Source organism: Daphnia magna, unplaced genomic scaffold, assembly GCF_020631705.1.
Source record: "Daphnia magna isolate NIES unplaced genomic scaffold, ASM2063170v1.1 Dm_contigs181, whole genome shotgun sequence".
NCBI classification, from domain to species: domain Eukaryota; kingdom Metazoa; phylum Arthropoda; class Branchiopoda; order Diplostraca; family Daphniidae; genus Daphnia; species Daphnia magna.
Window position 1 is genome coordinate 47,464 of NW_025533158.1, and position 19,776 is coordinate 67,239.

A 19,776-nucleotide genomic window follows, 5' to 3' on the forward strand; every position below is an offset into this window, starting at 1 on the left:
ACCGTAGAAAAGAGTAGGAAGAACACGCATATAAATCTGGAGTGTGATTGCAGTTACACCCGCAACTAGTCCCTAAACGACGAAAAAGCTCCATTAGAAGATATGACCAGCTGGCTGGGATCTCGGCGATCTTACCAATAGCTAATAAACGTTATTAAGGGTCAAATGTTCTTTACCTTGTAAACTTCATGAGCTATACGTAATTCCAGTTGTGACGGATTCAAAACAAAGATGCGGGAAATAAAATCTGCGGGGGCCCTGCTCTTCAATCATTCAACTCACTGGAATGACGGATTGACAGTTGACGAATAAGGGTCCTTTGCATTTCTCGTTATTTATGTTGAGTATTTTTTATGCAGTCGCAAAATAACCAGGCCTTATGCCTAGCTACGAAAATTATCCAGAAACGAATACTGCTGGCGCTGTTAAACAATTAGGGAACCACTCTGGAATCGCAGTCTCTCGAAGATGTTCATCCCGCAAGGAAACCAACGAAATTCAATATTCCTTTAAATATAAATTCATCGTTGCGTAATATAATTCAATACGATCGTGTTGCTATAGTATTCGGTGATTGAAACAGCAAGCGTTTGAGCAGACTTAAGTCAATCGGTCAGCGATCCGAAATCCATACGACAATCACGCATCTGATTTCATTTATTTTTGGAAGTGGCAATACTAAAACATGTAATGGAATGGGGGTAAAGTCCAATTTCGCTCCCCTCGAATTCAAACATAACGGTATTATTACCTAAACAAACCTTTTCTTCAATTTTTTCATTCGGCGTTCGAACTGTCAGGTCATGGAGACATTGAACGGAAATCATTTTAATGAGCGAAACTGGAAACAGTCTTATATAAGTGGAATTATAAATAACAGTCGATCTCGCCTTTGGTCTATCAAAGACAAGGGTTTTTAGTCGAACACGCCTAACATTACATACGAAATATACTGAATGTACAGCGGAACTAACCATCGGCAAACCTCCGTTCATAACAGGTCCGGTGAGACAACTGACAAATATTACATTGAAGAACGAGCCCTTAGGTATGAATACAATTACAAAATAGGTCTTGCCCGTACTGTTACTAGAGCTTGTGTTTTACCCGTCAGGACTATACATTTAGGTAGATGCGATCGCTACGCCGACTTAGAATGGTTACGCGGAGGGTGCGGCTAAGGCTAATTACTATTGTTGTGGAAGACTAGCATCAGGTTTGAATAATTTATCGACCTCATAAAAGGCCATTGGGTGACAACAAAAGTTTCGAATGAATGCGAAGACTGTTGGGGAAAAAGGGTCTGGATATTTGGAAAAGAAAACGTAAACAACCGTGTGCGGTAGGGGAGGGTGAAGGGATGTTATGCTTCTAGAAAGAAGACATTGGAAATTACATGGGGATCCTATGGAAAGTTGCGTTGACTTGTCGAGCAGAATGATTATGCAGAACATTACATTTTCGTGTCATTAATGGGAAGGGTTGTTGAATTATTCATCAACGTTAACTAATGTTTACCTAACCGTGATTACTTGAAGCTGTCAACTCTGCTACTGTTTTCAGCTTGCGGCGAGAAAGCAGAAAACGTTCAAAACAACAATGTTGGAGCGAGAAAAATATCGTGAGTTCGTTATACGCACTTGAAACATGCAACCATATCAGATAAACTTGATAAAGCAATCATGTTCAGTATATGAGTAGTGTGTTGATCCATGGTTAAAGTTGATCTTACAAAAACTCACACCAACAAAACTTGGATGCAGCGCGCAATCTGTATGATTTTTCTGTTTTTCATTTTCGTACGTGGCGTGCGTCTCTTCTGAAATCGACAACATATTTTTTTTTTCTTCTTCTTCTACACCGAATAGCTGTTGGTCACGTGATCCCCCTCCCTTCCACTGCCTTCTCTCAGTCACGGTTTCCTCCTCCCTCTTGTTGTACCTTCTCAATGTACGGCTCCCTTGGCTATTTATTTCGAGGTTCCAGCAGGCTGGTATTCAGTCGAGTTTAGAAGTCCATCATCTCTACAGTGCTTTTCTGGCGCTTTGTTTTAAACCAGTTTAAACCCTTCAAAAACTGTTCTGTTTTTACGGTAAGACATAGTTTAATCATTGTTTTTGTTTCTTAGTTTAATTACGGATACAGTTTCTTCTATTTGTGTTGTAATTACAAATTAGTTACAAACACAATGGAAAAAATCTCCGCTAATTGACAGACATTTTTCAGATTTTGTTTTCTATGTGAATAGTTAGGACTTAAGAATTTCACGGCTAGCACACATCTATAGCGGGAAGTTCAGTATACAATAAAAAATCTACTTGTTTTGATAATGTAGTTTAACAACAATAACATTCGGGAAGCATTTGGCTAAAAATTGTTGTTTCGCTTGGGGACGTTTCATCCGTAAGAGCCATATGTGTGGATAGCAACCGAATTTACCTTCAAATTGATCGATAGTCTCCTATTTAGACCGGCTTGTTTTTGAGTAGCTTGTAGTCTCACGTTTGTCATTGCCTGCACCTGAGAAGAACGCCTAGTTGGAGCCCGGAGAATCATCGAAAGATTTTTCCATAATCCTATGCTCTCCAGTGCATAGGTTTAGCACAATCTTTTACGGATTCAAAGAGAATCTAAATTTTGAGCTCTCTGCTCACGAAAAAGCCGAAATATCATGGGGTTAGGGATTTTCTATTACACGTTGAACGAGTTGTCTGTGTAGCGACCCACACCGTAGTCTATTATTTCTATTTTATTATGTTTTACCTCTTCCTTTTCGTCATGTCACTTATGCTTACTGTGCTGTCAAGTGAATCTAAAAAGAAATCATTGCAAAATATCACGTTGTTCTATTCGGAAAACATATTTTCTTGGCTAAAGATACAGAATGACAACCAGCACTGCTAGTGCTAGGGCCGTTAAAGTTCAATTACAGCTGATTAGAACTTTGAGGATGTCGTCTTTCCCAATTGAATGCGATTCAACATGAAGCAAACAATGAGTTGAATCATGGGACCTTGTGGCAAACGGCCACGCAATACAAGGGCGGATCTACTCCACATAACAGCTGAAGGAAACAGTCGAAGGAAATTCGCATTTCCTCATCTCACTTTCCAAATAAGGTTACGCAAAGACGAGTTGGTAAAAATAAGATGTCAATATACAATGGTGCCAGTCCAATACGTAACACGAGCCATTTTCTTTTTTCAAAACCTAACATTCATTGTCCTTTACGCACAATAAATTCATCTGTAGAATGCTAGACATGTAGATAGACATGTACATCCTACGCAGGTTTTAAAATGGCTAATACCAGTACTGGCTGATTTTGCATCAAATTTTATGTAGATCAAGAAAAAAGAACTTTGTCTATTGGTGTACTTATAGAAATACCCTAGAACAGGAATCAGGACTATCTATCAATACGACCTCAAATGGACATATACACTAAAACTGGGCCGAAGAACAACGTTTGCTTGTTATTGACCAACTCGTATTATGATCGTTAAGCTATTACTAGTACAAAGCGACTAACTATCTAGTTCCACGCCTATGACTATGACGCTACATATAGCATCTCATCAAATCTATGGCCACTTTTACACAGATGGTTTCTTCAACAAGTTTCGTGTCTCTGCTCATGACGATTTGTCTGATGTACTCCATGACGCTGCTCAGGTAATATAACAATAGGTCATGCATTACACAAGATGTACTGTATTTAAATAGACTTTTGTGATTTAAAGACATTTTTCAAGAAATAAAACTTTTCTTTCATTGGTTTGTTGGTGTTCCCTGCACTCTTAGAGCACGGGCCCACACATTACCACATCCGCAAGTACCCTTAGGTATACATAAAGATGACGGAACACTATCAGCAAATTATTTTGCTGATTTTCTCCGCGTCCTCTACGCTCCTCAAGCGGCCAACGACGACTCGTCGATGTCAGTGGGCGCGGTGAACGAAATGCCGAATGATGTTTTCCCGTTGATAACGCCTGATGCAATTGAGCTTGTCGCTCACGAAGACATTTACGAATCAAACCGACAAGAAGAGTTTCCGTCAGAAGGCGGTGTGCTATTGCCAATTTTGCAAAAACGCAATGCTAGATATTGCGGCTCCTACCTGGTAAATTAATAATCATCTATTAATGGATTGCGGGATACGAATATAGTACCTTTATTGTCATTTAGGCTGACGCTCTCCGTATGGCTTGCAGCCGTAGCAGTTACCTTCCACTGTTCGGCAAACGTTCCATTCAATCAGCGGGTAGTTACAATTTTATCAGAATTATATTTTTAGCGAATTTCAGAATGTAAATTGTGTGTCTTTTTTAAAGGTAAGTCAGTGACAACTACCGCCGCTAGCCCTGATACAGAACTGGGTACGTGGCCTTTTATCGCCGACGATAAAGCCCATTCGATTCTAAACAATCAGCATTTGTTTCACCGTTTTACGCGAGGAGTTCACGACGAGTGTTGTGTCAAAGGCTGCACTTTCAAAGAGCTGACGTCTTACTGTACTCGTCCCAACTAAGAATCTCCACCATTCCTACAGCGACATGCTAGCTGATGACCCGCACTTTATGCGTTTATAACGCAAGAGTTATGCAACAATAGCGTTAAGCAACTGAAAGTAGCACAAGCATGTTGTTGATGTAACCGTTCACTGTAGTCTGTCGCTTTTTCCGTTTGGGCATTCGTAAGTGACCTCTACATTTGGCTCCCGCTTTTCGCACATTATGCTTTCGTTGGCTCGTTTTTTTTTGGCATTGAAAACATTGACGAGTGCCGTCAGGTCAAAGATATTGTTTTTAGCAGCTGCTTCGACTAATACGCTGAATTGTTACGGACGTTTCTTTTTGCCACAAAAAACATTTATCATATATGTTTGATATTCTTAAGTCCCGATTGCGAACTTTTCTAAACCATCTGTGATTCGTTCTATTTGTTCCAAGGGCCTAAGTTTCCTTTGTTTTTCAGGCGACTACATTGCAATGCTCTTCACTATTTTCCTCTTATTTTGTTACGCAATCAGCCTACTGTGAATTCTCGAAGTTATTCTAACACTATGTCAGAAATACAACAAAAAAGAAGATTAAAAAAAATGCATTATACTGCGTAGTTTTTACTGATTTTAATCAAGTAATCGACGATCTAACATGAAACCAAAAGATAATAAGTTCAATATAACAATGTCCTGTTTGTTTGGATTCAAGCTTGTATTCAGTCAGAAAGCCCGTACCATGTGGTCACATCGAATACCAACACAATTTGGAACCAGTCTCGTTCGAACACCAGTTACCTAATACATGAGTTGCAATACGATTAAAATATTCAGTGTCAAACATAAAATTTACAACAGCTAAAGAAAAACTCAGTCGGCGGTGTTCGTCATAAATAATATCGAAACCTTACACAATTGTTAACTCATCCATTGTTGAAAGGTGTTCACAGAGTGGGACCAACGTAGTTCATTCAGGAATATTTTTTTTTGCGGTTTCATGTTGTTTTTTTTTTGTTTTTTTCATTTATTTCATTAGACTTTTTTTTTATATTTTCTTTTTCCTTAGATAAATGCTGCTTTTTGACGTTATGGGGTTGGTGGTGGATACGAAAGGTCACATAACGTTGCACTTCATAGGAAAACTGTACACACTATAAATAGCTCTGACCACGTTTTGACCTGGCTATGAAATCTTAAAGGCTAGAGAAGAAAAAAAAAAAAAAAAGAAAAAAAAGAAGAAAAAAAAAAAAGAGGCATGGACAAACACAGACATAATAATAATGAGGTTAAAACATTACAATAGGCAAAAATACAAAACGCAATATTATTCAAATATACAAGGGACAGAAAGATGTTAAGATATCTGTGTCCGTATTTTGTTGCTTTAGGGGATAAAGAACACGAAGAAAGGTATGTACGGGATATATGGGAAAATGGTTCAATTAATCGTCCGATGAGAAAATAAGACTTTTATTCCACCTGAATATGGGCAAGTAAAAAAATAAATAAAAAAATAAACAATGCCCCCCTCTCCCCGGTAAAGAAGTGATGGGGTGTCAATATGTTCGTCGTAAAACGATTGTAAACACAATGCATGCAAAACTGTTGAACATGTTGGTCTAACAAAATTTCATAAAATGACGGTTGCAACCACGCATTGAACAAGACGAAATTGGTTTAGAGGGGTTCATTCATTTCATTCCAACAAGAAAAGAAAAAAAAAAAAAATCCCGAGCAGTTACATCAGTCACTTGATTTTTTCCCCATCTCCGATTCGAATGCCACATCGCGTGCTATGAAACGCAAAACAAAGGAGTAGATGGAAGCAAAATTATGTGAGGTGGGAAGAGGGGGGAGAGAGAGGCAGTTTCTTACTTTCATCATCTGACTTCGCAGCTCTCTTTAGGCGTAGCTGTTGGCGACGGAGGTGGAGTAGAGTCTGATTTGGCTTTGGTAACGTAGCTGCCCTGCGAGCAACGCGCTAGTTTGAGCTTGATAGGCATCAGTCGCATAGAGGTGACTCCCGATGGAACATCCCCTCCTTCGTGTTTCTCGAGCGGTGGCGGTGGTGTCACATCTTCGTTACCTTGAGATTCCATGTTCTGCAACAATTTCACATCGTTGGATGGAGGATCGCGAGTTCCACTTACAGGCTTCTTGCCAAAGCGAATGATCAGTTTAGGCGGTGCCGAACAATTTTCTCGATTATCTTTGGAAATGATTTGAACCCCATTGCGACCGGCGTGACCATCAATGCAAGGGTTGACACCGTTCTCATCACTTAAACTTCGTTTCCTCTTGCGGCCGCTTTCGACGGCGTCCCCACTACAACCACCAACGCTAGCAAAATGGTAGCCTTCTATGCCACCTCCGCCGGCGATGGATACAAGGTCCGTGCTCGCTACCGGAGGCCTCCGACGGTTATTGCCGTCGCGGTCCTTGGATTTGCTGCGATCCTTACGCGTTTTCGTTTTGTGTCGCTTGTTTTTGAATTCAGGTTTGAAATCGAGACCGCAAGGCGCGCCATCTGGCTTGTCGGCACTGCTATTGTCACCGACTGACTGCTGCTGATGTCCTTTTCGTCTCTCTGATTTGGAAAAATCAGCCATCACTTCTTCGCGAAATTTCATGCTTTGCCTCCATAGCTCCTCCAGCGTTGGCGGATTGTTTTCCAGGCGCGGCGGGTCGCTGCCACCGCCCATCGAGTCTCTTCCAACCAATTTGTTGACATCACTGCCAGAGTCAGATAAACGTTTTTTAGGCGGCCGGAATCGGATCTTCTTGGCTTCATCGTCTTCTTTGGTGTGCGCGGCCAACGGGTCGTCACTGGCGTTCTCGGTGGAAACGTCCAGCCCACCCGAGTCACACACAGTGACCACTTCACCAGCGCCAAGTTTTTCACGGAATCGAATCTTCAACTTTGGAGGCGGATGCGTAGCAAAATCCAAATTGGTATTCTTATCTTTGTCGCTGACGACGGTCATCTCTTGACAAGTGGCGTTGGTTCGGTTACTCGGAGGCCGCCCCCGCCGCCGTTCCTTTCTCTTACCCGCTTCCGTTTCGCTAGTCCTGTCCGCCGCCAGAGACGGGTCCATAAGCGACGCCGACATCTGGAGATTACGCAATTCTCGCGAAAGTGGCGGATTCATGGCATTGCCTCTTCTTCTTCTTTTACCATCCCTGGCGTGTTCATTGAGCGGGCCGGTACTGATGTAGTCATCGTGACTGCCAAACGATCCTAGTGAAGCCACAGCTTTTGGAATTGAAATGTGACTTTTTCCTCCATTATAGCCCCCACCACCACCACCACCACCACCACCAGCGCCACCGATGGCTTGCTGCCCCAGGTTCGATGAGGAGGGAAGCGTTCCAGTATTGGTGCTGCCAATGACTTCGCTGAGATCATTGCTTCCGGCTAAGAGGTACTCCTCGTTGGCATACGCGAGGGCCGACGAATAAGGGAAGTGAAGGAAGGCATTCAGATGAGAGGGTTGAGGCGGAGCAGTAACGTCTTGCGAAACGTATTGCCGGATCAACTCTTTTTTCCGCATTCGCCTCAGATTGGAGCTCTCGGCGGCCGGAGTGCAAGACGCGCTGCTGGCATTCAAAGACGACGGAAGAGCTGAGGTATTGCCAGCCGAATTGCCACCGGAATAGTTAGCGTCCAAAAACGGACCTTTGATTTTGAATTTGAGAGCGTGGCGCGAAGAATCAATTGACGTCATGATGCTGTTGCACGTCGGCGTGGCAGCCACCGTCGTCGATGGACACGCAGCTGGTGGAATAAACGCTTCCGGTTTGACGGCATCGGCTAAACACGGCTTGGCGGCCAAGGCTGACTCGATAGCACGATTAAGGGCTTCCAAGTCCTGCATGGCTTTCACTGATGGCCCAGGCATAGAAGCTGCACGAGGCAAACAATCAGCAAGTTGATTGGGTAATGCGCTGCTGGTCTGTCCGACAACAGGGCTTGTGGAAGAAGTCGAAGAAGTCGAAGGAATCGGCAACGGTTCTGCAACGGGAGGGCAATGATTAAGCTCAGCAGTGGAAGTCGGTTGCAACTCTTGCACGATCGCAACGTCGCGCTTAGATTCCGATAAGGAAGGAGGCTCTTCGACAATTCGGTTATAGGGCAATGGAGCACTCGGAGTTGTCAATATGCTCGATTCGACGTTGGGCGTACTGACGTTGACTCGAGGAATCGTCAACCTCATTGGAGGTACAATCTGAGGGGCTAGAATGGGCGTTTCGCACTCAACGGAACGCTTGCGAATCGGCGGCGATTTGTCGAGGTGGAACGACATTGGGGTGTTGGTCATCCTTCGCGATGCTTCGTTCTCGGAATCGAAACCAGCGCTGTCGGTGGAAGGTTCGCGGCTTTTTCTGCTGCGCGTCAAGCCGGTTATTGAGACTGGCTGGCCCGACTTGCATTTCGGGCTTTTACCGCTCAAGGGACTGGAAAATGCCTCAGGCTTACGAATCAATTTCGAATTTAGCGGACAACTTCGTTCGGGATCACTGACGTCGTCATTAAAGTCGTCGAAATCGTAAACTGTTCCAGCAAGGTCTTGCGATGAAAGTCCGGAGACAAGTTTCGGTTCGAACACGCCCATCGGGCCCCTCTTCGCCGCGGCACCGCCTCTAGCGCGGGCTCCACGATGGCTCCCTCTCCCTCTTGCTCCTCCTCGTGGTCTACTGGGCGAGACGTTCGACGTCAACGCCGGCACCTCAGTAATAGGTGCGGCGGTCTCAGTGCTTTGAACACTAGACGGATGCATATCATTCAGTTGCTCTGCCGTCACTTTCGTGGCGTTGATAGCTGCCTGACGGGTAGGACGTTGACGTTTCTCTGAATTGAAAGCGTTAAGCTCGGTTGTCGGTGACGAGACAACGGGCGAAGCTTCACGAACGTTTGACGGCACCGATCGATAAATCACATCCGGCGATGTCAACAAGCCTGAAGATGACCCGGTAGTCGGATCGTCCGAGTGAATTGGTTGATGAAATGCCGTGTCGAGCGTGTGTCCTACTGGCCCTATATTTACTGCTGGCGTAATCGTTTCCAACGGCGATGATGGCAATGGTGCCGGACTCGCACCTCTTCTGTTCGATTCTATAATCTCAACCGATTGGCTAACACTCTGCACAGGTAATTCTGGTTCTGTAGGCCCTTTGGCGGGCGAGTGGCCTCCCGGCAGTGCCAAAAGCAGTTTTTCCGAAGATCGATTCAAAGATTCGGTGACGGGCGGTGCTGCTGGTGGTGGATGTTCTTTTTCAAGTTGGACTTGAGACTCGCTATGTTCAGTGTCTGAAACACGTTTTGGTTCCATCCGAGGTGCTTCTGCCGGTGCAGGGCATTCAGCCCGCGGTGCAGAACTGGACAACGGCAGCGCCGGATGTGGTGGACACATGAACTGTGGGGTTTGTGACGGAAGACCAGGACGCTGTAGCATCGACACGTCTCCCACGGCGGGGGCATTAAACGAGGTAGGAAAAAGAAAAGGTGGTAGGAATTCTGGCCTGAAAAAGGAGCTGAAATACGGCGGGAAGTGAAACGGGGTTGAATACGGAACGTTGAAAAAATAAGGGGATAAAGTGTGATCTTGGGTAACCACCGCTGAGGGATCCGTGTGAGCATAGGCAGATGGCGAGGACCTATTTTGAGCAGATGCATGGGATTGCGTTTCGACTGGCTCTACCGATTCTTGATTGGCTGACACAAGAGGCATTTCCGGAGCAAGAGACGCTTCATCGTTCCGATTTGTGCTTGATGCCTCTTTGGCTGGAGTCAAAGGTTTCCACTTGCTAGACGGAGCGATGTTGTTGGAAGGCGTAACAGCTCTTTCGGCGAACAGCGAGTCCGTTTCCTTGTCGGTCACTACAGACAACGAGTGGCAGTTATTTCGGCCGTCTTCAGACTTGGGAGACTGCGTTTGCTGTTCAGGTTGCGCTGATGATCGGCTTTCGCTTGGCGTTGCTACGCTTTCAGCGTTTGGCAACGGTGTCGCACAGCTAGGTGGTGCAGGTCCTGTTTTGATAGCGTATTGCATTCGCAATTTTTCGACGAGATTCATTGTTTCTCTGGCGCTGTCCTCGTTAGTGTCTGCCTTCGGAATAGCTTCCGCGCTGAACGAATAACTCAAAGTGGAAAGAGCTGCCGTATCGTCCTGATCGTAATCCTCATCAAACAATCGGCCTTCACTCATTTGCGAGGCACTTTTCAGGAAACCTGTGCCACTGTCCGAAACGCTACGAGCAATGTCCAACAACTCGCTTTCGTCAAATTCAAAGAGGTCTCCACTTCTGTTTGCTACTTCCTCTTTCGCCTTTTTCACGGGAGGCTGAGTAACGGAAAAAGGCTCTTCGACCGGTTTCGTGTGCTCGAGCTTGATGTCAGAGGGCTCCTCATTTCTCCGATGCTTCCCTGTCTCCTCATCTGGCGTTTGGGTCGCTCCTTCAAGAGTTGGGCGTTCAACCATTTCAGCTCCTTCATCGTGCCCGGCTCTCGTGGCTTCCGATTTCGATAAGGCATCGTTCGCTTGACCTTTATCGATCCGGCCTTCTGGTTCGGGCAATTTTTCCTGCTTAATTGGGCTGCATACTGGCTCTGAACTGGGAAACTCAGCTGAATTTCGACGCTTTCCGTCAGAGTGTTCGAGTCCAGTACTTGTCCGACACGGTTGCCGATTCTCGAATCCTTCACGCTGTGTCGATGAGATGGAATCTCCTCTACTACGTCTGTTAGCCTGTTTTGGCTTAGGTTTGTTAACATGTGATCGATTATCAGGGTCGGTGACGGGCAGTTTCGTTCTTGCAATGGACGGCTCGTCGGATTTGGCTGGGCTGGCAACACTTGGTGTCGTGGTTGCTGCTGCTGTTTCTCCCGAGGTTTTAGACAGTCGAGGCGATGTGATTCGGCCTTTGATCGCGTTTGTCTGAGGAACGGCTTCGCTGGCGTTCGATCCCGATTCCGAATCGGAACTGTGACTGGATGAATCGGATGATGAGGACGAAGAGGAAGATGACGATGATGAAGAAGAGGATGAGGACGAAGAGAATTTACTTGGTTTGGTAACGATATCAATGGAACTGGTGGTTCCTGCACCGGTTCTAGGCGGCGGTTGCTGTGGCTGCGCAGACTCTGACTGCGGGTGCACTTTACTGACATTGGTCGATTTGACTGATTCGCTGGATGAGTTGGAGCTAGATGAGCTACTAAGGCTGGAGCTTGAAGATCCAGATGAAGAGGAACTTGATGAGGAAGACGAACTTGAGGAGCTATTTGATCGAGATCTTGAACTGGATGAGCTCGATCTCCTTCTCGATCTGCCGGGTTGTTTTTGAGCCCTAACGGCAACGGGACATTCGGGTCCGGATGGGATCTCAGACATCGGGCTGATTTGAGCAACTTTCTTGACCGGCTGTTGCTGTTTGGGTTGTGCGGAGGACTCTCCGGCGGGCTGGGCTTTATTTCTGACCGGGCCACTTTTCGTTTCCGAGAGAGTCGATGTGACCAATTTGGTGGCTGACACGTTTTTGCCGGTAGTTTTCTGGGCCCCACGACCAGCTGAGGAGGACTGACTGGATGTAGCCACACCTCCTCGGGTGGAATGGGATTCGGACTCTGATGGCCGGGGACCCCTGTCTCGAAAGGGCTTACCGGCTATCTGAGTCGTCTCCGCATCAGCACCCATCTTACCTTTCTTTTTGGTTGTAAGCTCGCTACCCTCTTTTGAATCACCAGAATCAGAATCAGTTGTATCGAACAGGATATCAATCTTGGATTTTGATTTCGGTTCTACTTTCCCTTTGCCAGGTGGGTTCGGCACTGTTTTGGGATCAGGTTTCAATTTCTTTTTCATAGAAGAATCACCCGGTATGTCAGAGTCGATGTCGAACAACGAAATCGACGACTTGCAACTCCCGATTTTTATTGTTTCTGCCGCTTTCCTAGCTGCCTGTCTTTGCGGCACATAAGATGGAAACTCGGATGGTGCTATTACTTTCTCCACCAAAGAATTTTTCTTCTCCTTTTCTTTGCCATTGTTCTTTGCGTCTCCTTTGGGTTTCTCCACGGAACAGGTTTCCTCCGAGGTTAAATTCATTGTCTCGGCAATACTTTTAAGTTCACTCTTGGGCTGTTGGGAGAGAACAACGTTTTCTTTGCCCACGCCTTTAGTTTCCTTCTCTTCCTTTTTCTCTTTAGCTGAGACATTGGCATTAGCGCTATGCAAACTTTCGGTGGCCTTCTTTGCAGCCTGTCGCTGAGGCACGATCAAATCGGTGGTGGATTTCGTAGCAGATTTGGGCTCACTAGTTTTCTTACCCCGACCCCGACTGCCAGTCGTGACAGGAGAAAATGCCTTGACGGCGGCTTTAGTCCGCACAACTGAAGAACTAGGGTCACTGCGAGGTCCCGCTTCTTCTTCGCTGTCGGTGTAAATGAACTTGCCAGCTCTATCACTAGTTTTAGAACCGGCTTTTTTGGAACCGAGCTGTGTAATGGCTACATCGAAATCGCTGTCTACCGAGGTAATTGATGTTTGCGACGGTGTTCTCACCTGAATGGAAAGAATAAACAATAGGATATCGTGATCAACGCAGGAACTCGAACAGAAAGATGACAAGACATACCGGTCTCTTCCATCTACTGTTTGTTTCAGTATCAGAGGCAGCCGATTCGGCACTGATGGAAGATAGCGAGCGGGATCTACGGCTTTCGCCACCATTCATGTACGTGCGTTTGTATGGGTTGTCTTCCTTTAAATGATTGGGACGACCAACGATTCCATTTTTATCCTGCAACCAAATGAATTCAACGCACAGAATATGAACTGTTTTCTTATCATCGGCAATTTAGGGAAAGTCAAACCTTTTTCATTACGGGGATGTTCGACTGTACACCTGCTATGAGTTGAATGACTTGTTCAAAGCCTTCTTTTTTGATCGTTTCCCCACGTGAATATACAAGGTCATAGATATTGGAGCCGTGATTGGCATCACGCAGTGCAATCAGTTCAGCTGGGGTGATATTTTTTTGGAGATCAGACAGAGACAAAATGGCTGCTTGCTTGTGGAAGGTTTGTTCCCGCAATCGAAAATACGATCGCGATAATTTCTCTCTTCGGCTGACCATGTAACACAAATTTCGAACCTACAGCAAAGAACAGTATTTTATCGACAACTCTGCATTTAGCGTGATAAAAATAATAAAGTGAATGCGAAATATGTTCTTACCCTCTCTAGGTCTTGTCGCAGCTGTACAAATAATTTCATGCGTTCCATATCTTGCTGTTGTTGCTGACTTAATCGTTCCGTTTCAGTGGTTTTGGGCGGTAGCAATGGTCTATCTCGGTTGGACTGGAAATTTAAAAAATAATAATAATACATTGATTAACTTGTAGTAGAGATAGATGTATTTGGGAGCACATACCTTTCGTTTAAGAACCCAAAAGTTGAAGATCTGATCGACGACATCAAGATCAAGATCTAACGTCCGAGAAGTTTCGTTAATGCTAGCATGTTTATAGAAGTCCGATTCGATGAGTTGTAGCCTTTTTGAAGCGAGGAGAAAAAAAATAAAAAAATAATTATTTGTAGTTCTTCATTCAGACAAATAACGCCCAATAATCAAACGCAAAATGAAAACAAGTTTATGTATCCTATACTTTTGGGCACGGATTAAGTTCCTTTCTTCGACAGTCATTTCTTTTTTCAATTTTCTAACGGATTGGGTGTTTTCCTCCCCCTCGCCTTCAACATGAGATCCCGTGATCCCTCCGGAACTTTTTTTTACCATCGAGTGTTTTTGGCAGTACGACTAAAATAAAAACAAAACAAACAGAAAAACAATACGGGAAAATTTTTATAGACATTAGTTGATGGCGTAACACCGGGAAATTAACAGGCAAAATCATACCCTTAACTTTACTCCGTCTTCGGAATGCTCATCCTCGACGATAGCCTTCATCTCTAGACTATGCCTGAAACCGCAAGTCACATGATAGGCAGTTTTACACGACTTCACGGAACACTGGATGCAGGCACCACCCTTTTCTTTGCACAATACACAATTTAGATTCCACCGACTTGGCTAGAGAAGAAAAGCATTCAATGGATCAGTATAGAAAAAGGTCAAGCGATTGAAATAAGCAACCGTTACCGGAATGCTTGATATTTTAGTAATGGGCTCCATCTTTTCAACACAACCTATAGATACTTCAGGTATCCATAAGGCGCATGCTACATGAGCCCAAGTGGATCCTCCTCTTGTAGCTTTAAGCGCCCCGCCTTGGTTAGGACAAAGCTGGCATGGTGGGCGCAATCCTAGGGCACAGGGTTTGCACAACCAGGGACCAGGTGGTATGCTTAAGATACCGTAGCAAGCTTGATGTACGCAAATATTGCAACGGTCGCAGAAAACCATTTCATTTCCTTCCTCAGAATCCGGCTGTAAAGGATAGAGATTCGTAAATTAACTCAAAGTGTTTCCTCAAAACAGACAAAAAGAATGCTTACCCCTCTGCAAACATCGCAAATTACGTTTTCGTCGTACTCAATGCCGAGAAATTCTTCTGTCTTGAGCAGTGTTTGCATATTAGCCCACGATTGGCGCTCGAGCTCTTCCATCGTTTGCTCGAATGACAACTCGGATATCTTGGATGAACCTGTTTAGGATAAAACAACAATTTCTTACCAGGTGCATTGTTGACTTACTGAATTGCAATACCTATAGCGTTACGCTGAGCATTTACGCGGTTTAACCAAGCTAGATCCACGTCGTCCATGTCATAGGCACATGCTTGCTGCGATCGTGCTGGAGCAGAGGTTAATTGATGGACATCGGGTGAGTAGAAATCATCGTGCGTCACCCGTACAAATTTGTTTTTCGGACTGCAAACGAAAGCATCCATTTCGTTAATCACATATATATTTTTTAAGTATGAATCAATCTTACAGTTTAAAATCGTGTGTTCTCTCTGGCGCATGCGCATTCGGCAAACATATAACTCGAGGAATCGGTAAAGAATCAGGAGAAACTGGAACTTGCACACCTCGTTCCCACTCCTGACGCCATGGATCAGATAACGACCAATAGTCTTCAGTGCCTAATGGCTCAGAGTCTGGTAATTTCATTGCTGAAATAAGGTCCTTTCGAAACAGCTAAAACCCAAATAGGAAACATATGTTAAATTTTGTTGCTTTAAGATTATGAAATAAAAATAAACCTCAGCAGGTGCTTCAATCGCATTGCGATTGTATATATTAGAGCTCTTTAGGTCAGAAAGGTAACGAGGAGTCCATGGTGTTTTGGAGGCTGAATCTGGATGAGACTGTGAATGGTCATCTCCTGACAGAACAGTTCCCCCACAAATAGTTTTGGTCCCACCACCTACTCGGAGGCGTTTGCGCTTTCCTTTTGAACCTTTAAATTAAATAATATTTTTAGCAAAAATGGTTGAGCAGAACTCAATAAAATCTTGTAAAAATTTCATAGCAGATACCCTCTGGTTATTTATAGAAGTTTACTTACTCATTGTATGAGTCCCATCTTCACATTTGCCTTTAGACGGCAATTTCTTCACTCTCTGAGACATGTTTTAGTTTAAGAAAAACGGCACCTGAAAACAAACAATGGTTTGATTTGAAATATAATAGTATTGAGGTAAATTATCATTATAAACAAGAACTGAAGATCACAATATTATTTTACTGGATAAACATCAAGAGGAGACATAGTTGTTTTTTGAAACTTGGACCACATAACTCTTCTCGAATAAATGGTGTAAATATGACAGACGTAAATAACGGTGAGAAGCTTCAAAGGCAGACGGAGTACGAACGCCATCTTGGAAAAAAATATCCCATTCCCTCTGTCATAACCATTTGCTATTCTTGAACTTGAACATGAAACAATTTCTTTATAAATGCAGAATAGATTTCCGGGATAAAATCCCGCATAACAATCTACCCATCAATAACATGAAATATCCAAAGAAAGGGCATAATCTTGACTGAAGGGAAACAAGCTGAGGGGTCCTGTAAACATTGTTTCTTTTTCATCCACTGGGAACTTTAGAGCACACTTTCAATGGTTATAACACTAACGTATATGTTGTACCATATTTATCTCGTACGTAACGCATGACAAGAAGAATCCATTTTATTGAAACTTTACGGGAATATCCCGAAACGGAACCTTTGGCGCCATATCACTATGAAATGAAAAAATAAAGCCCGAACGTCCTAAGTATCGATTCTGGACTATCGATTGTAAATATTGATACTTGATTGTGCTTGATCCAATTTTATGTCCTTTGAATCAAAGGAAACATTTAGGGTTAACTTTACTTATGCAATCGCTTAAAATTTCATAATGCTAAGAGCTACGCAATGCTTGTTTCATCTTAATGCCACCCTAAAGAAAAATAATATGAATTTATCATGTAAAAATAACGGCAAATGTTTTTGTTGTAGTTTCAGAAGACGAGTCTTCCGTGAAGCCAAATCCATAATTTTCTTATTTATAATACGGAATTTACCTTTATCAATCCAGGGAAATGTGAATATGATTCGCCGAAATGGCATAGCTCGACTAGGTCTCTTTCGTGTAACAACCGAAAAAACCGTGATTTTGATGACCTGAAATTTTGATGACCTGAAATTTTGATGAATAAAATCGTTAAAATACTTCTAAGACTAGCAAGTTCAAAATTCTATTTCGAGTAAAATTTTCTTTTAGTAAATCCTCCGTAACTGAGCAAAACAAATAAATTATATAACATACATGTGCGTTGGCGCGCGGATTCACCCGGATTCACCCTGATGGCGAAATTTGTAAGTTTCAAATACTTAGGCACGGCTGATTTCCGGTAGTTCAGGCAAAACTTATATATATTTAAATAAAGAAAGCAGAGGCATGAAATGTGACACGAGAAAGTTTTAATTAAAATAAGGTTTCTAAGTGATATGGTTTGAAGACGTGTGGTAAATCTACAAAGTAACCGTTGAGGTCTCAAGAAAGAAGGATTAATAATTGCCTATTTTGGAAGGTCTCCATGATGAATAGGTGACCAATTCGGAGTAAGTCAAGAAAGAATTCGGATTCAGAAGTTTTTCAATCAGGTTTGACCAGTGAGCTAACTGTACTGAATACAGAATTGAAGGTCGTTGTTTATTCGTACTGAGTAGGAAACCAAAAGTCCATTAGGCGGGGGTTGTCGACTCGTCATTTGGGTGTACGCATTTAAAAATAATATTTAAAAATATAGTTTGAATTTTTTCACATTTTTTGTATTTTTTCATGTATTTTCACATTTTTTTGTTTATATTTTCTCGTATTTTTTCATATTTTTTCTTATTTTTTCATATTTTTTCATATTTCCCAGATTTGCTAAATTTTGTGAAACTTTTTTAGATATTTTTTTACATTTTTTCCATGCTTTCTATAAAAAAAAACTCTACTAACCCTTAAATAATTAAAAAGGTACATTTTCTTCAGCAAATGAAGCCCAAAATTTAATTCACTGTTAAATAAAAGAAAATCAGCGCCGGGACTTGAACTTCAGAACCCTAGATTCTCTACCACATGTCATAATGCCTTAGCAATATTGCTACCACTTTCGGTACAATGCAATAGTGGGATAACAGAAAATGTTAGTCGTTTCTCGTTTCACATATCACAAAATAAAACAAAAAGAACAAAAAAAAAAAAAAAGAATAACGAATAAAATTTACGAATATTAAAATTTTTGATTCCTAGACCGTCATTGACGATTCGAAAAAAAATAAATATTGTGGGGCTTACCGAAAAACCCGACCCACACGAGCCGAAATTTTTAAAATTTCGATTCTTGAATACGATAAGCTTTGATGTAATGTTACTGTTGACCTGCGCCATCTATTACCTGTTACAGTGGGAAGGCATATGTTGGATCCATATCAAAATTTTGTAAAAAAACCCAATTTTTCGGCGACAATCTTATTTTCTGGTAGGGTTCTTCTATTTTACCTATTTCCGTTAGGATTATAACTGCGCCCGTATTAGAATTTCAATATATTTGGTATAACTATTGCGAATTTTTAATTTTGTAATATATTTTATATTTTTCATATTTTTTTTTATTTTTTAACATTTTTTTGTTCGTATTTTTTGCTTAAAAATATTAACATAAAAAAAAACATGTCTGTAAAACCTTAAAAAATAAATGCATATTAATTGTAGGATAAAAAATGTAGATAAAAAAATCTAGTCTTTCCAAATCTATCCAAAGTTTTCAAACAAAATTATTCGGCACCCTATGAACTGTACCGTCATTTAAATCGAAAATTTTCGTATAGTATATATCAAATGTCTTCAAATGTGGTCTAGTTGTATAACACGAGCATGCAGACTCAAAACAACGATGTACGAGGGGCGTTGAGGACACAACTTTTTTCTTGATTAAACCAGAATCATTGCATCCAAAATACTAAAATAGCTAATTTGTAACTATAACGGCCCATAGCTAACTTGTGGCTATAGGGCTGTTCGACATCTTTTTCCGCATTTGATTTGACCGCGCAACACAGCATTCGACGGCCGATTCTGTCTGCTATGACTGTATTTTGTTATTGTGCGAAATATGAATAAATTTAAAAGTTTCGCTGAAAGAGTTAGTGTTTCGTTTCACTTTAATCATCACTTTGTTTTTTGTGTTAGTGTAAAACTATGTGTTCCAAGTATGCAAATGGACTCGTAAGTGATGCGAAAACTCGTTTGTTAGATAAGTTAAAATTGTTAAACAGTGAGTGTCCCTATTCAATTCCCAAATCCATGTGGAAACACGGATTAGATTGTTGCCTAATTGTTCCCAAAATTTCTCCCCCAGACATATTCATCTATTTGGTCGAAACCAAAAGTTATCAAAACCACTTGGAGGCCCTTGGTGCATACAAGGGCATTTCTTCTGAATCGCAGCAGGCTGTTAGAGATGGCTGGGTTAGAGAGTTCCTGGCAATTGCTCTCCCCAAACAGCACACTGACGTATTTTAAAGGATATTTATTCATCCTAACGGCACTACTAGGATTTCTTTATTCTGTCCTGAAATCCTACAATAATAACACTTTCGAATAAAATTTCGAATAGAATAACGCAAAAATTCCAATATTTCTTCGTTATTCGTCGAATAAAAATTTTCCTTATTCGTATTCTTTATTCTTATTCGTTGTTACTCCAAATTGTATAATTTCGAATACAATTTCGAACAAGTAATTTTATTTTTGTTCGGCA

At 42.4% G+C, this 19,776-nt stretch overlaps 2 protein-coding genes across 5 annotated transcripts; one reads left to right on the forward strand and one right to left on the reverse strand.

Annotated features, from left to right (window-relative positions):
- Positions 1-1,935: 1,935 nt before the first annotated feature.
- On the forward strand, positions 1,936-5,007 carry LOC123467394. Its single transcript, XM_045167350.1, has 5 exons — positions 1,936-2,092; positions 3,605-3,675; positions 3,805-4,126; positions 4,192-4,267; positions 4,338-5,007. Exons 2-5 carry the CDS (start codon positions 3,605-3,607, stop codon positions 4,532-4,534), a joined length of 666 nt encoding a protein of 221 aa, XP_045023285.1. The 5' UTR covers positions 1,936-2,092; the 3' UTR covers positions 4,535-5,007.
- A 193-nt stretch (positions 5,008-5,200) lies between these two features.
- Positions 5,201-16,764, reverse strand: LOC116932890 (PHD finger protein rhinoceros). Of its 4 annotated transcripts, none has more exons than XM_045167348.1 (15): positions 16,626-16,764; positions 16,038-16,125; positions 15,733-15,929; positions 15,462-15,667; positions 15,234-15,397; positions 15,023-15,171; positions 14,667-14,954; positions 14,424-14,597; positions 14,173-14,324; positions 13,938-14,058; positions 13,742-13,864; positions 13,377-13,658; positions 13,139-13,303; positions 6,380-13,065; positions 5,201-5,983 (listed from the first exon to the last, which is right to left on the reverse strand). In XM_045167348.1, the coding sequence occupies exons 2-14, from the start codon at positions 16,099-16,101 to the stop codon at positions 6,385-6,387; spliced, it is 8,766 nt and encodes a 2,921-aa protein (XP_045023283.1). In that variant the 5' UTR covers positions 16,102-16,125; positions 16,626-16,764; the 3' UTR covers positions 5,201-5,983; positions 6,380-6,384. The 4 variants fall into 4 exon arrangements, with proteins under 4 accessions (XP_045023283.1, XP_045023282.1, XP_045023281.1 ...); XM_045167347.1 differs by having other exon boundaries at positions 5,201-6,297; XM_045167346.1 differs by having other exon boundaries at positions 5,201-13,065.
- Between the last annotated feature and the right edge of the window lie 3,012 nt (positions 16,765-19,776).

Bases quoted from the DNA above. Each gene is read 5' to 3' on its own strand.
- LOC123467394 (XM_045167350.1), top strand. From the start codon at position 3,605: ATGGTTTCTTCAACAAGTTTCGTGTCTCTGCTCATGACGATTTGTCTG. The intron at 3,676-3,804 runs GTAATATAACAA...CTGCACTCTTAG, and splicing joins TACTCCATGACGCTGCTCAG to AGCACGGGCCCACACATTAC. The intron at 4,127-4,191 runs GTAAATTAATAA...ATTGTCATTTAG, and splicing joins GATATTGCGGCTCCTACCTG to GCTGACGCTCTCCGTATGGC.
- LOC116932890 (XM_045167348.1), bottom strand. From the start codon at position 16,101: ATGTCTCAGAGAGTGAAGAAATTGCCGTCTAAAGGCAAATGTGAAGAT. The intron at 15,930-16,037 runs GTAAGTAAACTT...TTTAATTTAAAG, and splicing joins AGATGGGACTCATACAATGA to GTTCAAAAGGAAAGCGCAAA. The intron at 14,598-14,666 runs GTAACGGTTGCT...TTTCTTCTCTAG, and splicing joins CTAAAATATCAAGCATTCCG to CCAAGTCGGTGGAATCTAAA.